We start from the raw sequence: 27467 nt of genomic DNA, 5'->3' as shown, positions 1-27467 counted from the left end.
AGGATATCGCTTATGTTAAATAATGTTGTACCTGTATGTTGTTTGCTTTGCTACACTGTCTTCAACAAATTATTTTAAAGCTTCGAAAAAATCAAAGCTCGGATCTTGTCTGCTCTTCGTAATCTCCTGAACACTGTTGTATAAATAATATTGTATAACAATGAACTTCATTGCTTTCTTGTTGTGCAAGTCTTCAACAATTACGTCTGATGGTCTTTGAATAAAACGTTGCGCGCTATCAGCGTGTTATCCCCTAAAAGGGTTAAGAAATCTCGCTCTCCTTTCCAATTTTTGTCATTGTTTTCTGTTCTAGTCTTCTGGGAGATCTAAGTGTCCCGGATTTATAGCAATTTGGAAAGTTTAGTTTCAGAGTATCGTTAAAAGCCAGTTCCAAGCTAAAAGAGCAATCACTCTTTGGCAACGCCTGCGAGACAGGAAGGGCTAAGAGATCCGCAATTATCAGGTGCGTGCTTACTTCTCAAGGCTCTATTTGGAGAATACAGATGTTATATAGTCACACTCTTTTTCGAATAATGGGAATATCTCCTTGTATTATGCAGAAATAATGAATAGCGACAGCAAATAATGAATAGCGAATGCTCGACGCTTACTTATGTTAAGACAATCTCTCTTGTGGATGCTCCTCTGTCTTTGGCCTTAGACAAGTAGTTTGCGGATGCTGTAACAAGGGAGTTTTTTGATACCAAACTCAAAAAGATGGAGGTTCGACCTGGGAATCAGCGTGTTGAAATGGTCTTACCTTATTTGTAAGAGCTCGGAAGCAGAACAACGAGATTTCTACTGAACAATATGCTCCCTCTGAGGAAATAATCTTTCTAAAAGCTCTTAGATTAAACCCGAAAAACAGGTCAGGTTTGAAAAGTAATTCTATCGTTAAGAGGGACGACATTAATGGGAGTGGGAGTCTTTTGACCACGTTGCAATTGATCACCAGCTACTCATAGTTCTTAAACAGTGAAAAAACTTTAGGCACCGGCCACAGTGAATGGCGGTGGTCAATTGCAACGTGGTCAAACAGGACGCTCCCCTTTAATTATAAGGATCAAGACCAAGTATCACTTTGCTTTAGGCAAGAGCATTTCTGACCTCCTTAATCTAGAAATACGACATTTACTGAATCCAGAAGCTTATTTAGCAGTAACGAAGGTCTACAATGGAACGAAGATCTTAGATAGTCTTTTTTATCGCCTTTCCTTATCAAGAAGAGCCCAGATTAAACTCGCGTTTAATCTTCTCGCGAAGAACACAGCGTACACCATTCTATCAGATAACTTTCTCTTCGATACTTTATTTGAGGAAGAGTTAAAGTGGCAACTATGGAAAAGTCAGTCAAGGATATGTTCAACTTATCATTGACAATTTCTAGAAGAGTACAACAGTTACAATTAACGCAGTCGTTTACCGCTAGTTCGAAAAACTTTTAAACTCTGCCTTGAACTCAAGAACGGCGGCAGTAAGGACGTCAAGAGAATTAAACAACAGATCGGCGTACCGTTTCAGACGCCGTTCAAGAAAGCGATTAAAGGAACTGATTTACCGTGTATGTGTGTATAATATATACGGAGTATACCGTACAGTTACATTCGATAAATCATTTCTTATGGTAAAACATTGACACAGGAAAAACTCATCCTATATATTTGGACGATACGTAGCATAATTTAATAATTAATCCAATCTACTTGTGAAGTTCAACTGCAATTATGCTGTTTCGTCTGGACTATCTCTTCCAACCACCCTTCTAAATCAAATTTGTGGCTTTGAAAAGTCCGTTGCCATGCTTACGTGACAGTTGTTGCGAAAAGTATCACTACATGTGTCAGTGATCAAGCTGGCTAAAATATCTGCCCCAAAAAGTCGGAAGGATTTCAAGGATTTCTAGCTAGGGTATTATTGTTCACAATAAATTTTTTACAGTTTTTTTTTTAGAGACGAAAGGGTTCTTACATTTAGATGCTTGTTAACCTCGGTTATTATTAAATTGAATTTTACTTTAACCCTAGCTCCTTACACTTAGATACCGTACCGGTACCATATATGATTTTTTACATTGCTACAACATTTTTATAATATAATTTAAAGATTAGTATTAAGGTTTAAAGAAACTTTGACTATCCAAAATATTCATTTTTTGAGAATTTTTATAACAACTTGTTTAAATTTTAATTAGTTTAGAATAAAATATTTTTGATTCGGGTTTTGTTTACGGTCTTTATTAGATTCTGAGGTATCGATTTCATATATGATAAAAAATATACTTTCTTAGAGATATAACGTTACAGAGTTACAAAGTTCCTCAAATCTATAGGTGGGGAGGAAGATAACCAAAATTATATGTAGGTAGCTAGAATTAATATTGTGATATTATTATTTCTTGTTCAATTTATAACTGTGTTTTAAGATGGAAAAATTATTCGGCGCATAGTGTCGTAAATTTAAAAATATACATAAAATCACACAATAAATATCAATATTAACTATAACATCTAGTAATAACTTTTAAGGCTCTTTTGTTTAATATTTGTGTTCACGCGACAATGTTTATGAGACTGTAAAAAGCGAGCAAGAGCAGAGCTTTAATTTTTTCAAAGTTTTTTTATTCTGTTGAGGATAATGCGACGGAACACAGTATATATATTCACGACGAGATAACTTAATTGCAGTCGAATTTCTAAATAGTTTATTTAACTATTCAATTTTTTTATTAAGTTTTACAGCAAATTTGTAATTTTTACTTATTTGGCTTGAGTTTTATACAATAAAATGATACGTAAATAGTATTTCTTATGTACAATGAAAAAAATGAAGAAAAGAAAATTGTCCAATTTGCTCCAACATTGGAACAAAACGGATTACCAGTTAAAAAAAAATAAAATCTAAAAGAAATAAAAATACATGAATGAATTCTTTAAAAGAGCCTTAAGTCTTTTCGTTACAAATTCACAAAATTGGAATCATAATTTTATATGTGAAACAAAATTTCTTCGCGTACTGACGATTTCTACGCTTGTATCACCGACTGACATTGAATCATATACAATCCATAATTATTGTCTATTATTTTCACTGTAGAGGGGAGCACGCGGAAGTAATTAGCATAAAATAAATTGTATGAAATTGCTAAAAAACTAATGATAACTGAATCTCAAAATTTATGATTTACCGTGTGATGCAATTCGCCGCAGTCTTTTCTATATATGCACTATCCAAATAGATATTGTGCAGTCTGAAATATTTTGGCTATATCTGAAAATAGGCTATATCTTAAAAATTGCTGCGTCATTGGAATAAAGCATTATCAAATTACCATAACTTTCGTAAAAATTACGCAAGTAGTTTATATAATAATTCTCCGTAGATACCGTTTGAATTCATTAAATAGGCTCCTTAAATTGTTAAGGAAATGTTATGTTCTTTAAAGTATTTTTGAGTTCAAAAAAATCTGAAAAAATCCGGATACACTTTTCTAACATTTCAGAATATGATTAACTAATTGTTTAATCCAAAATGTTTTCTATTTTTTTGTACATATCCAAATTTGAGGAAGAATCGGTAAATTCATTGTTGCAGTAAGTTCCGTAACTTTTTATATGAAAAAAATTGTGTATCTTTAAATTGTCCAAGGTTAATACTAACAAGATAAAATGTCATAATATTATTTAAAAAAATATAATTATTTAATAACATAAAAATCAATTATTTGTTTCACAGAAAATAGAAAAAGAGGTAAAAAAAGGAAAAAAGTAATTTTTTGAAAAAATTAATGTTAAAACTTTACAAAAGGGGAGCAGTCTCTGACGACCTTGACCATCACATACGAGTATGTTATCAATAGGAAGGTACTAAGTGACATACAAAAGATTTTAAGTAATGCTCACGTCTTATTAAAAAAATATTATCAGAGAAAGAAAAAATAGTTTTTCTTAATTATTTTAGAAAATATCCATTTTACAAAAAAATGTATTAAATAACAAATAAAGCTTGTGATGAGCTCTACAAATAAGGTTCTATACATATTTTACCTAACTCCAATACTTTAGGAGTTATAATCAAAAAACCATTTTTAAAAAAACTCACAAATTCAAATTTTTACATGTTGTACAAAGAACGCGTGGGCGGGGGAGGGGCTCCGCCCGTACCCCTGCAACCCCTTCCCGTATTTTTTCTAACCTAACCCATCCCGTTTCAGTAAGTCCACTAATAATGTGGTGGATGCGGGAAAGGGTAGGCCATAATTTCAAATCAAATATCGCAACATAGTCAATTAGATAACCTTGACCAAATTACAACTAAAATAGGATTAGGATTAGGTTGAGTTAGAAAAAATACGGAGAGGGAGTGCGGGAGAAGGGCGGAGCCCCTTCCCCGCCCAAGCAACTACATTTCGCGCAAAATTACTCAAACTAAAAAAAAATGATTTTAAAACAGTTTTTCTACGATAACAACTACAGTATTAAAGTTAAGTAAAATATGCATATGACATTTTTTATAGAGCTTATCACGAGTTTCATTTTTTGTTTGACATATTTTTTTGTAAAATGAATATTTTCTGAAATAAGTAAGAAAAACTATTTTTTTTTCTGATAATATTTTTTTAACAAGACGTAAGCATTACTTAAAACCTTTTGTATGTCACTTAGTACCTTCCCATTAATAACATATGTCAAGGTCAAGGTCGTCAGAGACTGCTCCCCTTTTGTAAAAGTTTACCAAATCAATTTTTTAGAATTTTATTTAAAAAATAATTATTAAAAATAAGTATAAATAGTAAAAAAAAAATTATATTTAATTTGTGTTATTACATGTATGATATTACATATGCTTTACAAAAATGCGTACATGCTCTTTGCAAGTTGATTTTTAGTATAATTTATTTATCTAATGCAACAACATACAATTTTTTTCAACTACAGAAAGCACTTTTTTTTATTCGTTACTTAGAATTTATTGTGCGTACATTTTCGTGTTGTTCTAAAAATTAAAATATGGGCAATTTCAATATTTTGGATAAAGTTTTTCTATACATGATGAAAATAATCTTTTACTCACATTATACATCAAAATAAAGGCTAAGAATAGGAAAAAAATATAATCGATTTATGTATTTTGACAAGAACTTTGGCGGACGTAGTAAGTTGCTAAGAAGATACGTTTCAATTTCGTGTGTTCTTGATTGAGACACGACTAATAAAACACGATGTCCTTCAGCCGATAAATCCCCACACTGTCAACAACTTTTTTAAGGGAGGAACGAAATCAAATGTTTCTGTTTATTATTTACCGAATAATTTTAAATCAAAGAATTGGCTTTTCTACGACTCATGGTGTCTACGGAAGAATAAAAGAGGGTTTATCCAAAGGGGACTTCCAGATTTATATAACAAGGTTAGACACAAATACTTATATATTCATTCTTAACTTATTCAGTGCATTGTTTATAGATATTTATAGACAATACACAGAGTGAACATTTAATGTAGATGACATGGAGCTGTAATGATCATTTATTTCACTGATTTATGTTTAGCGTTACATTTCTAAATGTTGGAGGATAAAATAATATCGTGAACAATAATATCGTTAGTAATATGGACACTTATATTTTCTCCATTGATAAATTCTAGTAACTAAGTAGTTTATACTTTCAAGTATGAAATTATTTGTTTTTGTAGCCTACCAGTAGTGACGCTAATATGCAAATACACAATAGTTGACACTTGTTATAAGGCAGTTTTACTTTTCATATAGTTTAACTACTCACATTTCTTCTTAAACTTCGTTGTATTTTTACACAAATGTACGTACAGACTGTAGCATTAATGCCTGGGTTCGATTTCAAGGATCACGTTTCTTTCTTAGTTATTTTTACGTTCATGACCGAACGCTGCGTCAATGATCATCGCAGCAGTCAGTCACAAACGTAAACATAACTAAGAAAGAGACATCTGTACACTCAAGTGTTCTCTGTTATTTAATTATAATTCGGCTATACAGGAGCTAAAAGGTTGTAACATATTTTCTTCGATGGTTTTTGGAATGTACAATTGCTCATCGAACAGCGAGCGTAATTGATTCCTACCTGTGGATCCAACCAATTACATTCGCCAATCGATGAGCAAGTTTACATTCCAAAAACTATAAAAAATACCTTTTAGCTCCTGACTGTACACATACATTTTGAGTTATGCAAAGTTAAACAATAACATAGGATTTTGTTAACGTGAGCATACTTCATGTACGTATTACATATAGAGGAGAAGAAGGAAAGGAATCGTGAAATAAATGTGAGATGGTGAGATACCATATCTTGTATTATTTGTATTGAATTCTTAGAATAACGTTAATGTAATATTACTTTGTTACAGTTTATTTAGATATTGTAAGATGGTTACTGATAATTAACGTTCACTGCGTTCTTTAGCTTTTAGTTTTCCAAGTAATAATGATTTTTACAGGTGCATATTATTTACATAATTTTGAAAATATATTAGATACTAATTTTTTAACTTTAGTCTAGCATGGAGTCCCTGAATGTGATTTTCAAATAATGTAATTTAATATGATCTCTACAGAATCGATAATTATAATTTTAATGGGAATAACGTACTGGTACTAGATAAAAAGCTTTTTTTGATAGAAAGATCGATATTAGAGATGACTTATATAAAACATCAACACGGTTTAAACGAACAAAGCAAAACAAATTTATTACTAGATAGTTATCTGCCGATTGTTAATCTGGTTGTCCTTTCCACAAAACTTAAGAGAGGAAGATTTTCCCACTTTACACGTGTCCAGAGCTTTACAAGTAACCGCTATAGAGCAAGTACATTAGTCTGTTAATATCAAAGTATAATTTAAGAGATACTCTGTTACCTTCATAAGGAATAAAATCAGAGTCAAAAGATTATTATAATCACGCCATTATCCCACAATTACTACGATCATTATTGTATATCATTTTATTTTTAAACTAAACAATTTTAATATTTTATTAGAAGAGTGATTTAGTTTTGAGGGTTTTTTCCTAAAAGAACTGATTTATATAAGAGGTTATGACACTTTTGCGTAAGAAATTTTTCCTTTTCTTCATTAATTTTTTTTATTTCTAAGGAATAGAGTAATCAAAAAATGAGTTTGAGGGTTGATTTTATTATAGTTTCTAGTTATAAAATATATTTTTTAATTAAAAAAATACTTTAAAGAATGTCCTGTAAATAGCGCCGAAGATGACCCTTTGCGCCATACCGATCCAATCGGTGTGCAGGATTCCGGCTGACTGGTATGCCGTAGAACAAAAATTCAAAACGTCTTATATTCTGGGATAAATTTGCTGAGAGTACGTAGAATTTTTGAAAAATATTAATTTTTGTGGAATTTACACTAACTTAAAAAAAAATACTAATTTTTACTGAAAAATTGTTATAAAATCGGTTCCCCCCCAAAAAACAACAATCCTATTAAAAGACGGCTACGTACTTTCATAAAAGATTTAATTTGGCGCAGAATAAGCTTTGTTTGAAGTTGTTCCGATGTAAATTGTGAGAGCTATACTGCACCGATTTGAAAAATGGTGTTTTAGAGAAATTGCATTTTTTTGCAATAAAAAAGCTTGTAATTATTAGAGGCTCGCCATTAATCTGCGAACGTCTGCACCATATAGTTGATCTTCTACATTCATATACTTGTCATCTATAGCTTTCTGAGCTGATATCTGCTGCTTACGAGCTTCTTGAGCTTTCTTGGTCATGGCGCGTTAGCTGCGTGAATCCGGCGTTCGTCTGTTTCAATGCAGAATGTAGCAAGTACTTCCAATTATCACATTCAAGACTTGCATAATTTTCATTATGCTGTGCAAACCATTGTTAAAATTGTGAACAGCAATATTTGCGGCAATATCAACGATTGCTTTGTTATTGCTATGAACGGTTTTCGGTGCTATTGCCCACAGCATAGAATTGAAGCTCTCGTTGCTATTTTGAGTAAACTCGCCAACACAGCAAGATAGCAACTCGTTTTGACTTAGTTCTTCATAAATTGGTTGAACAGCTTTAAAAACTTCATTCAAAGCTGGTTTGTGTTGGTAGTGATGTAATCCATTGTGCGCTTTCGCCTGTTGCCAAGAACACTAAGAGTTTTCTCTGCCTGGGCAACGGTCGTGCTGTTGTTCGCTGTCTGTGAAAATCTTGTGGAATAAAGTCACCCATAATTCCCGTTTCATATCTTTGAGGGAATTAGGATTTCTGCAAATAGCTAGACCATAGTATATTGTCAATTCGTCGATCGGTTTGCTTGTCAATTTGCTTCTGCCTCAAAGACCTCTTATATTTTTTTTAAATTACGTAACCTCGTGTCTCTACAATACTATATTAAACTATCTGGAACCCTCAATTTCTTGACAGTTGAAGTAAAAAAGCAGAATACTCGGAGAGCGCTCCAAGGTTATTTCCGCGCACTATAGCGCCGCGTACAAACATGACTATTTCGTACATGAAAGAGTTCCAGATCGACTTTAGACGAAGAAAATTATATTCTATTTCAAAGTATCATTTCAAAGTATTATTTAAGCAAAAAAAAGTTCTGAAATATTTTGATTCTCAAAGATGTCATAACTCCTTAAATAAGGTAATGAACAAATACCTTAATCCAAAATATTGTTTTTCGTTTTTTATAACTTTTTCCTATCTTTCTAATAAGAGATGGATTCTTTGACAATAAAAAAATTTTTCGGCGTTGATTCAATTTCCAACTTTTGCACTTCTTCGAAAATTATGAAAGTGTGTATTCTCTAGCTGAAGCATGTTGCATCGATTGGAAGAAGTAATAATCAGATGGAGCAATGTGTGGAGAATATGCGGATTGTGGTAAGACTTTCCATTCCAGTTCTAATAGCGTTAGCTTCACTGATAATATAACAAAAAATCGAGCATTGTCGTGAAGAAGGATCACTTTGTGTCGTTTACTTGCAATTGGTAATCATGTTGCGATCGAAAAATGTAACATAATAGTGGGTCCACTACGAAGCGTCGCCGAGCAACGATGCCGAACGATAACCGCATACGGTTGACCTACCGATGACTTGCATTTGAAAATGGAAAAGCTGATTGGTTTTTCCACAGCTTCAGATTTTCGTATATATAGCGGTTGCCGAGATCAGGCCAGCTAAAGGTTTTCAAGAGCCAAATCTTTCAGAAGACAATAGTTTGCAAACCCAGCGAGTGAACCAAGCCGAGTCTCGTGCGATACTCATAGGGTAAAGTCGGTATTTATGCCGCGGGGAGATGTACGCCGCAGCAGTCAGAAAAAATAGAAGGAATAAAGATAGCTCACAACCACTTTGTTATGTGTCTTTATGCTATATTAGTATTGTATTGTAATTACAGTTCTTTATTGTTAATATTAATAAAAATGAATCGTGAATTGAATTAATTTTTTCATGTAGAAGTAGCGCGATCGTGTATTACCATCTACGTAAAATGATTACTGTAGAAAATATAAAAGGCATAATGATTATTTCATAATATGTAAATGTAGAACGATAGTAAAGGATGAAATACAAGCAAGATACAAGTGCATAGCTCTTGTTTTCTTTATTTAATTTGATATCTTGTATATTCTACTTGTTTAGGATATACGGCCTTTTCAACGTGCGAGATTTATGTCGTAATACAGACACTGCGTGATTGAAAAGCAGCATTACCCTATGTTGAGAACACAATGCGTACATATCTGTTGATGTCTGTGCATATTAATTTCTTTAATATTGCATTATTATTACTCTGTAAATATATTTAGTGTTTTTATTCCCTGATAAACTTTGTAAACACATTTTGTAAGTCATTATGTTATTTTATATCTTATTTGTAAATGTTATTTGTAAATAATTGATGTGCCGTGTATCTTTCACATGAGTAGTCGTAAATCCCGCCGCTTTTTTATATGACAAAAATGCAAGGGTTTTTTTAAGTTTCTTTTTCAAGTATAAGAAAAGAAATATTTCATATTTAAAATCTTTTTTGTAATAGTAAACAGTATGAAGTTTTTATTGGCATAATTTACTTTCCTTAAACATAGTAAATAATACTTGATAAATTAAATTTTTGATAGCTTCGGGGTATATACCGACTTTTATTCTCGACAGAAACCGAGATCTCTTTCATTTGTATAACGAGCGAGTGAACCGAGCCGGGTCTCGTGCCGTTCTTATATTCTCAATAGAGACTGAGATTTTTTTCATTGTATAATACGTTCGTGTAAGGCCAAGACCTCTTTATAATTCAGTTGAAATAACAAACATTTTTACCAAAATGTAAGCAGTATACGGAGTGAACTTCCATATATCACGAAACAGATCATTTTCGATTTAATGTTTCAATTTGTATAATTGTTGTATAATTGTTGATAACGATCAGCGGTGACAGTTTCATGCGGATTTAACATATTACACAACACCTTCTTGATCCCACCAAATATACAGCAATATGTCTAATTTGAATATCGCGCCTTTTGCGGATTTTGTTGATTGGCTTGGATTAAACCATGATCTTATTTATGTGCAATTGATTATCGAAATAGATCCACTTTTATCTTCAATAACAATTTGATATAAAAAGCTTTTCTTTTTTTGTCTGTTGATGAACAAAATACAAATATTCGATTGGTTCTTGATGGCAATTTTCGATAATTAATGTGGAACTCATTTTCTTTTTTTGTAAACTTCTTTTGTAGCATGTAAGCATATAATAACTGTTGTATGATCAACATTAGATGCTGTGGTACGTTCTGAAGTAGATTATATTGGATTTTCTATAATACTTGCAAATCTATATAATCTAGCTGTATTATAGTTGTCCCGAGCGATCTTCGTCATTAACATTGAAATCACAACTTCTGAATCATCTAAACCAATATTCACATGGAAAAATAAAATCATCATAAGTTTCTGTTGAAATTCTGTGACTTTCGGTCGTTTTCTTTTGATTTTTAGGAAGCTCAATTTTTGGGATGGTGTAACGATGTTTACTAGGTCTGTTATTAGTAAATGGCTAAATATCATGAAGTAATATTAAAATAAGACACAATAACTATGATTGGAATGTCTTCGACAATACTGATATTAGATCCATTCCTTGCAAAATTCTCAAAATTAAATCACACTTCTAATATCTATATTACAAGAGTGAATAACTTTTGCCACAATTAAAAAATTTTATCGATTAATATAAGAAACGCAGAAATAACTTTTATTAGATAAATAATATAAATTTGAATAATATAGATGAGGCAGTACTCTATAGATACATAAGTTTTGCGCAACTATAATAAATAGCGGCAACAACAAAAATGGGAATAATCCACATATAAAATTGAAAAATCAGAACTGACCTAGAAGATAAAAATAAAAATAAAGTCCGTTGAAATCATACAGGAAGCATCACGGAAAAAGAGCACAGAAGATCACTTATATGTAATATTAATGTAATGTCAATTTATTATCGTATGTAATTTGTTAAAATTTATGTAAATGTGCGAATTTGTAACTTTCAAATTGTTAACATTTTCGAAATAACATTGAGGTTGATCGGATACAAGGGCTGAATAGTTTCGACGTTCAATTATTTTTAATTATTTTTGTTCTTTAATTTGATATTTGCTGTAATGCGTGTATCAATTCGCGCGCTTGCGTATAAAGTTATATTATACATGTGAAGTTATATTATATACGAAAGTCGTGAGATAATCGTGAAATATTTGCATTACGAACGTTGGGAGTGTCGCGAGCGTCACAAATATCGTGATCATAGCGAGTCTCAAGAAATAATTTCTCACATGCAATATTCAGACAATACACAATATTTATAAAATATTTGTAAGATATTTATAACTCATTTGAATCATTTTCTAAACATTTATTAAAATATTTTGTAAATATTGTTATGGTCTTAGATTGAACAGACCATAAAGATTTATCACATAAATATTTCATAAAAGTATTTATAAAAATGTATAAAATATTACTAAGAATATTAAGTATTTTACTTATCATAAATGTCATGTAAAATATGTAGTTTATGTTTTAATAACATTTTTAATAAGGTTTTTATTACTTCTTTTCTTTCTACATAAAATATCTATAAAATTTTTATATATTAGTATATAAAAAAGTAAACGATAATAAATATCTATAAATATTTATAATAAATATTGTACTGTCTGGATAAGATTATGTTGATTATTATATATGGACAGCACAACATAAGACAGCATTTTTTTCAACAGCAAAATAATAACGATTAAAGATACGAATAAAGGTACTATAATTCTAATACGTAACTCCTTAAACTCTTTCTACTGCGTTCAATTCTAAGGTAAATATGTTCATAAAACTTTATTTTATAGCTTATTAGTATGCAAGTTCTTCGGAGTGTCATTAATTTATGATTTTATTTAAAAATGTTTTTTATGATATAATTTGTTGCATACCACGATCCCCTTTCTATCTCACAATTGCATTCTTCTTTTCTTTTGCAGTAGATTATAAATTGCGTTCATTCTATATGTATACCCAATGAACTTCTATTTGTAAGGCCAGATGGTAGAATTCTATAGCTAAAATGGTGTTTATAAGGATTATATCGTGTTAACATTTACTGAGTAATTTGAAAAGAGAACAAAATATTTGTCGATTATTCTTCTTTTTCTTTACTTAAATTGTGTATTGAAATAACATAAGGGAAAATTGTCGAAATTGCACTACTTTTCACGTAAATACTTATAACTCGGAAATTTTGAAGAATATTTCTTTAAGTTTTTTACTAATTATAAATTCTTTATTATGATGTAATTGTAAGTTTTTTACATGTGAAATGTGTAATATTCAATAAAACTTATTTCGAACGTTTACAACATTCTGAAAATATCACACAGCATTTCTCAAATGTCTATCAAATGTAGTCGCAAACATCTCATAATTTTATGTTTAATTTCCAAACACTTCAATAAATATACATATTAAAACTTTAATTAAACGTCTACTCAACACTTAAGCACCTTTCAAACTTTCAATAAACTATTTTCTCCAGTGAATACAATATATTACTTCTTTTACGTAATTTTTTTAATCATTTATGAAATTAAAAGATTTTTAAAAAATTTTACTAAGTCAATAATTAGTGTAATTTAAGAAATGAGATTTCCAAATCGCATCACAGGTTACCGAAATTGCAGGGTTCTTTACTATTCACAAAGTCTAACTTGTTCCATTTCATGTAAAACTTTATACCCTTCATGACATTCAATAACATCACAAAAATGTTTTAGAAAAATGTGATATTATGTGCTCTACATTTCATCTAATTTTATTTTACAATTTTTATATTTCAAAATATGATTTTTGGATATTTTGATACTTTCTGTATTCTATTTTGATTACTTTTTGTTCATTGTAACAACCGTTGTAAGAACCGTTTTTATCGTGATAACAAAAATCATTTGTTAAATCAATGTGGTGCAATTTAAAAGATTATGGCATTTTATATAACTTTATTTATCTATGCTATATAAACAAGAACAAAAAGAAAATGTTAACCCTATTAATCTAATTCTAAATATACTATGATTATTACAAATGATCAAAATCGAAGCCATTCATATTACTTTTTCTCGATTCATTAATATATGTAGAAGAGAAGAAAGTAATATGGCACCCATTTTCATTTTATTGAATAACTTTGTTTATAATTAATATTTTCTATTGAAACTTACACGATTACATTCGTCAGAGTGTTGTTTGATAGGTTTTAGACTCAAAGTAAAAAAATATTTATTATTTATGACGTGATTTATAAAAATCTAATGCACTGCATAATCGGTAGAAGAAAAAAAAATGATTGTAATATGGCTATCCATAAAAATAATTTTAAAACATTAGTTTAGTTTAAAAGAAACACAATACTTTGTTACAAAATTATATATTTTTAATTTTCCATGTTTAGAATTTTCCTGCGTTCAGAAGTTTTAAAAATACCATTAGAAATTTCATTAAAAATAATATTTCATCACTGATTAACATTAAGCAACAAGCATAAAATGATTTCTATATTGTTTTTAAACACCGCTCTTTAGAATGACAATTGATTTATCGAAGAAATATTTCAATATAAAAATTTTGCTTAAAAAACCATGTTAACAAAATTCTATGTTATTGTTTTAAGTTTGTACAACTTAAAATGTATAAAGCCGAATAAAAAGTAAATTAACAAAAAAACACTCGAATGTATGTACTTTCGTGTGATAATACACTCAAATTCGAGAATAATGAGGAAGTATGAGTAATTAAAGGTTAAAGATGAACCTTGAAAAAGTTTAGACGTGCTCAAAAGTAAAAATGCCTTATAACAATTGTCAGTCATTATGTATTGGCATATTAGCATCACTAAAAAACGGCGGGCTACTAAACGAATAACTCCATAAGTAATTGTTAGAATACGTCACCTAATAACGGAAATAATAGGGGTAGCCATTTTGTCGGCAGTAGCTATAATATTCTCTTCTTCTCTATGTATAAAGAAATAGCCACAATAGCACGATTTTTCTACAAACATGAATAATTCCTACTGTGCCTAACGTTTCGAATAATAAAATATCATAATAGTACTTGATAGTTTTCAAACAACCTTATAGAATTGTATAAATACAACAATTGAATTTTTAGATGATATGTGATTCAGGAATCAACAATTTCGGTTATCTTCCCCTATACCAAACAAAGACTAGCCATGCACCTTCTTGAGAAGTGTATTCGTGTTAAGAGCCACAGTTTACCACCTCAAGAAAAGAAAGCTAATTTGGTAGCTATGAAACAATAATGATAGCTTGTCAGATTTCACTTACCTCTATTGCAGTGTAGGGTGAATATTCGCCTGGAAAATTTATGAAAAAAGAGAAAAATGTAGCAGCTGGCTGGATAGTGTTGATAAACGATGTGGAGTTTGGCACGTCCGCACTGATTAAATCTTGTTTATCTACAGTAATGATAGTATCTTGTGTTGTCATTTTCAATGTATCCGTTATTCTTTTTGTACCCTTCTAATTGCGGTTGTCGAAGAATGTATGAGAATCTTTATCTTGACTAGCAATTCTCTTTATTCCACAGTCTTCATCAATTTTCGCTTTTCCTGCAAAATTATGATCACTTTAAGTTCTGTACTCTTGGACCTAATAAAAACAATTTCAGATATATTAAACACAATTAAATGTTAATTTATACAATTATAACACACTTATATAAAAATAGATCTTTTTGAGAAAGTGGAGTGATCTGAATAAACAAACTGTTTTCATTTGGATATTTGATCGCTGAAAACGAATTCAACGGCTAAAGTTGGCTACTATATTACAATTTTGAATAAAATGGCGCTCAATAAGTAAAAAATGACAAATTTTCTAAGACCTTTAAGACGTTATAGCATCGGCATCAAATTTTTGTCATTTTATTAATGCCATATAAAAGTATGAAACTTTGCTTTAAATTAACATGCATTTTATCATATTTGGATTTGATTCTTCCTTTTCGCAATATAGTTAAAATAAGAGACACTGATAATGTGCTCTCGATATTAATATGATGTCCAGCATTAGTCCGTTAACTAAATTTGGCTATCACATCACAATTAACAGTTCACTGATAATAAAACATAAAAGCAAAAAAGTATTACACAGCACCATGTCATGTAATAGTCAAATTTAATTAATAGATTTGTGTTAACAGTGAAAAATACTTCGGAAAGACTATTTGTACTCCTTGAAAGAAAATAATGCCGGACATGTGATATTAATGCCGAGCGCATGCGAGCAATGTCCTTTATTTTAACTGACTCGAAAACAAAGAAGCAAATAGAAATGTGACAAAAATATGTTTAAGCTTTCGCTTGGTATTAACAAAATTTGAAAAATATATATTGTAATACACTTTCGATCCAATCTGTTAAAAAATTACATTTTATTTTGCGATTAGCTTATCCAAGTCAAATGAATGAATAAGACAAATGGTACTGTTCTATAGGCGAACTCAAAAATTCTGAGGAAATTAAGTTTTAACCAGTGTTTCCACCAATGTGATCTGAAATTTCAAAATATTCTCCAAATTTTTTCATTCTCCCTCTTTCTCTTTCTTTAAAATTTCTCCATATTTTTCCCATTAAAAGAATTTGTTATACCAGATTCTATTATTTTCAAAAATAACATTCTAAATTTTTATTTTTATAAAAAATTGTAAAAATATTATATTCAAATTATTTATTTGGAAACAATCGAAGTAACAAAAAGATAGACTATTTTCTGAAACAATCTATAATATATAATAGGGCTATACGAGCCAGTGCTGGGATTCTCTAACTTGTTATGACAATTCGGTATCGTTACAGTGTTGTTGCGCAGATATTATACATGATAGAAAAGCTGCGCAACACAGTTTTTTGTCGTTATAGACACGTAACGACAACATAACGAGTTAGAGAATTGCACTACAGGCCGGTTACTAATACCTAAATATAAACAATTAAAATAAACAGTCCGAGTAAAAATTTTATATAAAATTCTATATGACCATATCTAAATCATCATATCCTATACAAAACATCCCGTACAGAAAATTGCAGCAATGTTGCAATGTTGCAGATTGCAATGCAACATTACGGAGACATTGCAAAAATATAAATTAACGATATGCCTGCAACATCTCATAGCATATGCCAGTAATATTCCAGAAACATTGCAATATCATAATTTTTTAATAAAGTAATGGCAATAAAGAGCCAAAGCAGAATATTCGCGTATAATAATATATTAAGTTAACTCATCTATAATTATTTATCCAGATTTAACAAACTAAGGTCGGGCGACGTTACTAAATTTTCCGCTGAATCTCTACATTTCCTAACAGCACAACCGTCTATATGTCGATTATAAGTCGACTCATCCAAGTCAGGCTTTCAGAGTTGACGGCAAATCGACTTTACATAGACGTCTGCAGGCAGTTTTCAAATGTTGACTCTAAGATGTCTAGAAAAAGGCATGTGATTCCGTGGTGCTGTGTGCATCATAATATTGTTGAAAAACACGAAATTCATATCAATAGAAATAAGTCCATATATGAAGAAACCTAGATCTACATTCCAATGAACAAACAATATTGTTTGATTGCTTTTTAATAAAAATTTGTTCATATTTAACTTAATTATTGTATTATATTGATATATATTTTCTAATTTGGTTTTGCATTCTTATTTAAACAAATAACAGAAAAGTTATTCCAGATGCTATTCTGCATTTACGAAATTAATAAAAAAAAAACCGTAACTTTATATTTGTTTATATAAATACTGTGCTTTAATTATAGATATATTTATTTTTTTGATATATATTGACCTGATATACCAATTATATACACATATTAGCAAAGTGTTCACAGATCATCATGAGGAATCAGTTCGCAGCGATCACGGAGGTCAAACAACGTTCACCGTAGTCGCGACTTGGATGGATGACCGTTTGGAAATTTTGCGAAAAAAGATTCTCGAGATTTTTTTTTGTGAAAATTGTTTTTTAAAATGTTACAAAAATATTGTTTTGTTTATTGAAATTATGTGGTGTAATAATATTTATGTGAACATTTTGAAAAAATTCATAACATTGCAATGTTGCTGAGATGTTTCAATGCAATATTTCAAAAAGCGGACATTTTAATGTTGCTGCAATCTTCCAGCAATATTGCAGCAATGTTTCGCAATTAATATGCAATATTACAATGTTTTAACAAAATTATTCTGCAATACCCTATGATCAGAAAGTACCGGGAATTTTTAAATAAAACAAAATAGAGTTAAATTTCAGGCAAATTTATTTTATCTCCTTCAAAATATGATCCATCTGAAGCAACACACATGTGCCAACGCTTGACCCAGTCCTCCATGCATCCCTGGTAGGCCGACGAAGGGATGGCCTTTAGTTCACTCGTCGCATTCTCTTTGATCTCCTCGATCGACTGAAATCTCTTTCCACGAAGTGGCAACTTCAACTTGGGGAACAAAAAAAAGTCGCACGGGGCCATATCAGGTGAATACGGTGCTTGCTTGATGGTATTTACTTGATGTTTGGTCAAATAATTCATTGGTGTTTTTGCAAGAAATTCAGATCCTTCGGAACGAGCCTGGCTGCCACGCGTCTCATACCCAAAACATCAACCACAATATGCTGTGCCGTTCCATGTGCAATGCCAAGTTCACTAGACATCTCTCTTAAGCTGGTATGACGATTTTCAAGCACCATTTCTTTCACTTTCTTCACGTTTTCATCGGTGTTCGACGTCGATGGACGTCCGGAACGAGGGAAATCTTCCACCACTGTACGACCACTTTTAAAGTCTTTATACCACTCGTATGCTCTTGTTTTTGATAGAGCAGATTCGCAAAATGCTTTTTGCAACATTTTCAGTGCATCGGCACACGAAATTTCGTTCGCAACACAAAATTTCAAACAAACTCTTTGTTCAACAAAATTATTCATGGTAAAATGCGGCAAAATGAAAAAAGTTGACTGATGTAAACAAACGCCAGGCAGACACTAATGATCGGATGGCACTAAAACCTGACAGATGTGCGTCTTAAGGTCGTACCAACATAAAAAAAAAAAATAAACCGGTTCCCGCATGCGCGGTACTTTTAAATAAAAAATTCCCGGTACTTTCTGATTATAGGGTATTTCTGCAATCTCTCTGTGCTGCATGGGCCCATACAGCACAGAAAATTGCAGCAATATTGCAACAATGTTGCAATGTTGCAGATTGCAATGCAATATTACGGAGACATTGCAGAAACGTAAATTAACAATATACTTGCAACATCTCGTGGCATATTCCATTAATATTCCAGAAACACATTGAAATATCATAATTTTTAAATAAAATAATGGCAATAAAAAGCCAAAGCAGAATTTGAGGAAAGTATATAAAATCACACAAACAAGACAAGCACGAAGATTTAGCTGCGACCGTAAAAAGCATTCTTGTTCAACTTGTATTGATACAACAACGGTCAAAATATCTCTCTCTACTACTTTAAAAGTCACGCTGCCTTGGAAAGCGTTCTAACTCGTAGTCGATTATTGCGAGAAATATCATCACAGCCTCAGTGGTCGAGTTGGCTAAGACACCCGTACCGGAGATTTGAAAGGTCCCAGGTTCGAACCCTGACTAAGGTGATATTTTTCGCAATAATTTCTTTATAGTTTTTGTCAGGAGGAAAAAGGGTTAATATTTAATAATACGTGATATTACTTAATCTTGTTCAATTTAAAATTGTGTTATGACTGAAAATTAATTTGGCGCGCAGTTCATTGAACTTCAGGAAAGTATATAAAATCACAAAAACAATACAAGCACGAAGACCTAGCTGCGATCGTAAAAGGCATTTTTGTTCAATTTGTATTGCCAAAGCAGAATATTCGCGTATAATAATATATTAATTTAACTTATCCATAATTATTCATCCACATTTAGCAAACTAAGGTCGGGCGACATTACTAAATTTTCGGCTGAATCTCTACATTCTTTAATAGCACAACCGTCCATATGTCGACTGTATGTTGACTCATTCAAGTCAGACTTCCAGAGTTGACTGCAAATTGACTTTGCATAGACGTCTGCAGACATTCCTTAAATGTTGACTTTAAGACGTCTAGAAAAAGGCTTGCGGTCCGGTGGTGCTGTGTGCATCATAGTATTGTTGAGAAACATGAATATTCATATCAATAGACAAAATAGATTTATATATGAAGAAACCTCGATCTACATCCCAATGAACAAACAATATTTTTTAATTGTTTTTTTTAATAAAAATTTTTTCATATTTAATTTAATTTAATTATTGTATTATATTGATATACATTTTTTAATTGCATTTTTAGTTAAATAAATAACAGAAAAGTTATTCTAGATGCTATTCTGCATTTGCGAAATTAATAAAAAAATACTATAATTTTATATTTGTTTATTTGAATACTGTGCTTTAATTATACATATTTCATTTTTTCGATAACGTATATTGACCTGATCTACCAGTTATATACACAAATCAGCATAAAGTGTTCACAGGTCATCATGAGGGATCAGTTCGCAGTGATCATGGAGGTTAAGCAACGTTCACCAAAGTCGCAACTTGAATGGGTGACTTAGAAATTTCTGAAAAAAAATTCCCGGGATTTCTTTTTGCAAAAAATGTTTTTTAAAATGTTACAAAAATATTGTTTTGTTCATTGAAATTATGTAGTGTAATAACATTTATGTGAATATTTTGGAAAAATTTATAATAACATTGCAATGTTGCTGGGATGTTTCAATGCTGTATTTAAAAAAAAACGGACAACTTAATGTTGTTGCAATCTTCCATCAATGTTGCAACAATGTTTAGCAATCAATGGCCCGTATTCATAATTGTGACTTATTTTCAAGATCGTCTTAAGTATGGTCTTAAGTTACCCTCTAGATTCAGAGTCATGAATCAAGCAAATGCTTGAGTAAAATCTGAAGTCAAGACTTGTTTGAAAACGTCTTGTTTGGTCTCGACATGATTCATAGACAGATCTTATTCAAAATATGACCAGACTTAAGACTATCTTATTAGTCATGAATTCATAGTCGTAGTAAGACGTTTTGTATGACGTATATACAGCCAAATAAGACGATCTTCGCCAAGTCGTGGTCGAAGTAGACTTAAGCAAAGCTGTAGAGTACTATTCTAACCTCAAATTAATGTTTGCTGGAGTTGAAATACTTAAATTTAAAAAAATGACAGCAAAGACAAGACTAGTTAATCGTAGATTTTTAATTTCTTTATTCTTGTAAAGTATTGAAAAAAAAATATAAAAAATATTTTTAATTTTTTTTTACACAACTTATATATATATATATATATATATATTTACACAACTTTTATATATATATATATATATATATATATATATATATATATATATATATATATATATATTAACATGCTCTTTATGCAGTTCTTCGATCTGTGCAAAAATTGCATAAAATAACTGTTAAAATTTATAATTATAATTTTTACTATGGTACTTAAAATATAAGAGTGATTTACAATTATATAAATATAATAATATAATCAATAATGTTTGGTAGGAAAAAATATATTAAAAATGTTAAATATATTAAAAATCTCCGCGGAAACGCAATTTTGGCAGCGGATAACCATATGTTATTGATTTACCGAGACGATAAATATCTATCAGTATTAAATAATATTTGAATTAAACATTAATGGATATTAAGTAAATATTAAATAAATATTAAATAAATGTGCAATTAATGTTAAATTAATGTTTATGAAATTATTGTTTCAATAAAGTTTAATGTAAAATAAATATTAAATTAATGTTAAATGAACATTAAATTAACGTTTTTAAAATTATAGTTTTAAATAAAAAATTAAAGCAAAATAAAAATTTAATTAATTTTGAAAAAATGTTAAAGTAATGTTTTTTTAAATCATCATTGCAAATAAATTATTAATGTAATATAAATATTAAATAAATGTTAAATAAACATTAAATAAACATTTTCCCAAATCATTATTTTAAATGAGTAATTAATGAAATATAAATGTTAAATAAACGTTAAATAAATATTAAATTAATATTTTTTTAAATTATTATTTTAAATATTTAATTAATGTTAAATAAATATTAATAAAATTTTTAATAAATATTATTGTTATAATGAATTGTACAATAAATAATTAATATTAAATAAATATTAAAAAAGCATTTAAAAAATATTGTATACTGATTGGGATATATTATTTGATATATGTATAATCACAAAACTCAACTTTAATAAATAATCTTATGTTTTATAATATTCTCCCTATTTTTAATCATATTTTTTAAAAATTTAATTCTCTAATAATTTTATTCTTCATTACTTTTAATTTATATGATCACGCATTGTAGAATTTTTTGAGATATTTTGCTGTATTTTATTTTTCATTAAATTAATAAAATTTTTCGATTATCAATTATATAATTGTTTACAATTAATGTAAGCTAATAAAATTTAAATAATTAATCATATTACACTAATTGACTCGAAATTCTCGAGTTTGTTGTTGAAGTTATAAGATTTATATAGGTATAATACTTGAATATAATACTTCGCTGATTTTATAGTTTAACAGATTCAATGGAATATTCGGTCTGATCCGTTTAGCTCAATGTATGCAATGTTCTCATTGGAGGATTCATAAGAAATATCACGGAAACCGATTCATAAATAAACGTTAGCTTGAGCATTGCTTCGCGAAGACGATCTTATATCAAATAAGCACAACTTGAACAAGAACTTCTTCGCCAAGCTCGCCTTAAGTCATGACTATGAAATGAACTACTATTGAGACGATCTTATTCGAATAAGACGATCTTCGCCGATCTTAAGTGCTAATTTGAGACTCGCCTATGAGTACCGGCCAATATGCAATATTACAATGTTTCAATGAAATTGTTCTGTAATGATCCTGCAATCTCTTTGCGTTGTATGGGCAGTAACGGTTAAACCGATCAAGTTCTGAGTAGTCTCAGTCGATAGCTTGGGAAAAATTGCATTACTAAAAGTGTTTTTACTTTTTCTCTCCGTGCCCTACGTGCGGAGATATCGCGATGCAAAGTCCAAATCTTAACGTTTTACATTCAGATACGTCATCGCTCTCGAATCTTGTCCAGTACATCTTTTTGACACAAGTAGCGAGTGGCGCTCGATACTACACTATCAGCTACACTATGCCACCATGTGATGCATCACGTGGTCGCGATCATGATTGCCGCAACGGCCGCGACATGACTGTCTTCTTAACTTGTAACCTGAATCATCAATAATAGGAGTCCGGATTGTGTCGTCGTACTGAACAGACGTGTCACAAAAGCTCTGTCCAAAACTTAAGTGTTGCGGTAAAACGTAGTAACGCAAAGGCGGCGAGTGTGTGTAGAACTAAGTGTCCTAACAAAAAAAAAAAATTGTATAAAAAGAAAGAATAAATCACGGAAAGTGTTCCCCCGGCCGGCCGGACGGAGGAGCAGATTTAAGCCGTACGCAAAGGATGTAAGTAAAGAAGTTGGAAGAAGAAAGAGAACAAGATCATCGTCTAAGGATCCTGACAAGAGCAGTGCCGAGGGTTATACAGACGAAGAATACTTTACATCAGAAATCAAAGAGGGTAAAGATGTTGAAATGGAGGTGACGAAAAACACAAAGGGGTTAGATTTAAAATTAGATGAACTGTCAGATTTAGATATTAGCGAGATAATGGGTATACCTATGATAGCAACGGAAAGTTCCGCTGCGTTCGGAGACAAGGAAACAAGGGGGAGAAGGACACGGTGAGGTAAACATGCGAGTGGAACGTGAAGATGCGGTCGATTGTGAACAGACAAAAGACAAATCAAATAATAAGAAAAATGCTAAATCGAATAGTCAGGTTACAAATATAGATCTCACAGAACAGGAAAGTACAAATGATAGTAATTTAAATTAAGATAAATATGTTGTAATAGATGCCGAACTAAAGTTAATGAAAGATATAGATAAGTTTGAGGATGATAATTTAATTAAAAAAATTTGTAGCAGAATAGATGTAAATGTTAAAAGTTAATGCAATATAAAATGTAGGATTTTACAAGAACATTGTACTATGAGCAAGGTTACAAATAGCATTAAGATTTCACTATGATGTAACCAGAACCGAGTTAGACCGATTAATATAGATATGATAAAATTCAATATGGCAATATTAACTTTTAAAAATACAATCGAGGCTAACGCTTGCTTGGACAAATTCGATAAACTAACAAATAAATGGCTTCAAGGTTTTGTTGATTTTTCAGCTACTTTCAACAGAGGTGTAATCACCGATTGGTCGTATGATATCTCTGAGTTGTGATAAAATATAATTGAAAAACCAGACATATTTAAAATAGAAAAAATGAAGAAGAGGATCTGGGATCAAGTAAACAAAAAATTCCTGTGGCAATATACTAATAACTTATTAGTAACAATGAAAGGTAATACAATAAAAGACAAAATAATAATCTGAAATAGATTGCATATAGGGTTAAGAGTTAGACCGTATGTGGAGCCGGTCGTTCAATGTTTTAATTGTTTCAAATTTGACCATTTTAAAGCTCATTGCAAAAACAGGGTTAAATGCATAATATGTGGAGACAATATGCATGGAGAATGTCAAAAACCAGTGGCGTGCAGTAACTGTGGAAAAGAACATCGACTCACAAAGAAAAGCTGTCTCATTGCTTTAAAAAACAAAGAAATAAAAACCATCATGGCTTATAATAACATTTCATTTCAGGAAGTCAAAAGAATAGTCAGGGATAGCTGTACAGGACAAAAACCGACGATATATGATAGATATATCAATCCTACCAAATGGCCAGCATTGCTTGGAAAAATAATAATAAAGAGACGGAAATAAGGATAAATCAACAAATGACCGAGCCTATCCGATCACATGGTCTAGTATTGTGTGCAACAATAAAAGACTGAGACTGAAACAAAGAAGACTGACTATCCTCGAAAAGATCACAATAACATGAGAAGTAACGAAAACGGAGCAATCTCAAATCCCCAGGAAACACACAGGAGCATCAGAAGAGAAAGAGAAAAAAAAGGGAAAGATGTAAATAGGAATACGTGAACTATTATAAACAATTTAACTATAATACAATAGAAATAACCAAAGAAAAAAGAGAGATAGCCTTCCGTCCATCAAAATAAATCTGGAATAAATAAAATAAATAAAACTAGCAATGTTGAAGATGAGATAGTCAATGACTGGACTCCTAGTTTTGATTGGTCACTGCAAATTGCAAGGGACAAATGTATAACATTCCGAAAGTTTCGAAAAGATTTTTTGGAGCTTTTAAGGAAACATATCACACCCAAGGGAGACCAATATGAAGAAGAATACACACAAATGGAAAGTATGTTACAAAACCTGAATAAAAGAAAACAGGACTTGGAAAGTTATCAAGAAGAATTAGAGAAAGCAAAACGAACTAGTATAGATGCCAAAAAAGATTATTGGATACGGGAGAGAGAGAGAGAGAGAGAGGAATTGTATTGTATAGCTATGGCGAATATACTTATGTAGAATGCAGGAGGTATAAACAGTAAAAAAGCAGAGTTATCTAAAAATGTATTAAAGTATGACATTGTTGTTATAACAAAAGCTAAACTTAACTGTAATAAATCATTGTATGTTTCAAGTTTTAAAACATATAAAAGTAATAATTTAAATAATAGAGGGGTCGCAATATTAATCAAAAACAATATTGAATTTAAGACTATTGAAGAATGAGTTATTAATTCGAATAATATTGAAGCATTGGGATTAAAGTACAAGCAATTACTAGGAGCTACAACTTTATAGCAGTATACAGAAAACCATACGAATGTGAACCAATAACAGTTTGGTACAACTTGTTCAGTTTCAAAGGTGCGGATAAAGATTCTATTATCGTAATTGACTTTAATGTTCACAATAACACATAGAACTGCGTTAATATAGACAGAAATGGGGAAAGGCTATACTCTGCTATGTTTCAAAAGGATTATATTAATATTAATGATGATACTAAAACAAGGATGGGTTATCATGATCAGGCTGCATCGAATATAGACCTGATTTTTACAAATCGAAATCTAGCAGATAAATTAAACTATCAACAATTGCCGGACGTTTGGACCACTATCCAGTGGCCATCTACGTGGAGGTGAATTTCTAATCCTACAAGAAACCAACTAACAGGATCACTAACCAGAACACTAGTTGGATATTGTACCAAGATAAAATAAAGGAAGAAATTGAAAAATCTCAAGAAAATATTAATAAGTTAAAAGAAGACAATAATATACAGGAATTATATTAGTGGTTTGTAACCCTAATTAAGAATTCAGCTTTGATCGCTTCAGGTAAAGATCTCAAAAAAATAAATAAGTTAAAAGTCAGAAACAATAATAAAAATAATAGACAAAAAGTTAGTTGGTGGGATAAGGAGTGTGATAAAGTCAGGGATAATAGAATCAAAAAATTAAAAATATGGAGATGCTTGGAAAGAAATGAGGACTTTGATGCATATAAAAAAAGTCAAGCAATTGCTAGGAAAGTTATAAATAGAAAGAAAAGAGAAAGCTTCATAATGTTTTCTAACAGCATCAATAGATTTACAAGTCTCTCATATGTCTGGAACACTATGAGAACTCTTAAAAATGTCCAAAACAAAATCAACTAGAACACAAGGACAGAGAAACAGAAATCAAAAATACCATAACAGATCTGGCACCTCCCTGGGTGGAAGAAAGGAAAACTGGAGAAAACGTATTGGATAATCAAATTATGAACGAGATGAATGACACATTTTTTATGGATGAATTTTTTCGAGCTATTAGTATGATCAGGAAGGACTCAGTAGAGTCCTAGACCTAGAATATAAACAACGTGGATTATATGATGTTGAGACACCGACCTTTTAAGGGAAAGCAATTACTATTGGATATATACAATTTATTATAAATTGAGAAATGCATTCCAGCAGATTGGAGAAAATATCAGGTCATTTTTATAGACAAGATCGGCAAGGACAAAGTAAGACCTATTGCATTAATTGTTATCATGTGTCTGCAAATTAATGGAGAGACTTGTCAATGAAAGATTTATATGGTGATTGGAAAGTAACATAAACTGGATCCAATGCAAAACGGTTTTAGAAGAGGAAAATCATGCACGGAAAACCTAGCTAAAATGGTTCCGGACATTAGATGTGCCAATTTAGATGGCGATTACACTCTTGCATTTTTAGACGTAACTTTCGCTTACGATAACGTAAACTTTAGCACTATGAATAAAAAACTTAGAGAGAAGGGTTGCCCTTCAGATACATACACGCAGAAAATTTTTCTCGAATAATGTACAATGCTCATAATAAAATTTACTAGATTTGCATCGCACCGGTAGGATATACGCGTATTCAACCGGAAATTAATATATGACAATAGAAAAGTAATAGTTTGGTTAGATACATCTTGTGACCTAAAGGTAAATAAATTTGCCATACTAACAAGGAAATATGAAGAAAGTAAAAAAGTCCCATACTAATATGTGTATATTCGACGTTGTAGCTTGAATTGCGCGTTGTTTCTTAAGACAGTATAAGAAAAAAAAATAATCTAGAGTGGTACCTACTGTGAGCTGTATAGAAATATTCGTTGTGTATCTGGCAATAATCTATGTTCTTCATAGAAATGCGATAGTAACCGCGGACACGCGGACTGCGCACGATCGTTAATCTCGTGTATGTGAAGTGTGAAG

General features: G+C 30.8%; 1 protein-coding gene across 4 annotated transcripts in view; it reads right to left on the bottom strand.

Moving 5' to 3' along the window:
- LOC105202925 (5-hydroxytryptamine receptor 1) overlaps nucleotides 1-27467 on the bottom strand; it is a 492922-nt gene that overhangs the window by 156895 nt on the left and 308560 nt on the right. For all 4 annotated transcript variants that reach the window (XM_039452417.1, XM_039452412.1, XM_039452415.1 and 1 more), the window contains one exon: nucleotides 14914-15197. In XM_039452417.1, the coding sequence (XP_039308351.1) occupies nucleotides 14914-15075 (162 nt within the window). In that variant the 5' untranslated portion in view covers nucleotides 15076-15197. The remainder of the gene's footprint in view (nucleotides 1-14913; nucleotides 15198-27467) is intronic.

Source organism: Solenopsis invicta, chromosome 1 (genome assembly GCF_016802725.1).
Source record: "Solenopsis invicta isolate M01_SB chromosome 1, UNIL_Sinv_3.0, whole genome shotgun sequence".
In the NCBI taxonomy this organism is placed as follows: domain Eukaryota; kingdom Metazoa; phylum Arthropoda; class Insecta; order Hymenoptera; family Formicidae; genus Solenopsis; species Solenopsis invicta.
Note: the sequence above shows the minus strand (reverse complement) of the source record. Positions and strands in the feature narration are given on the sequence as shown.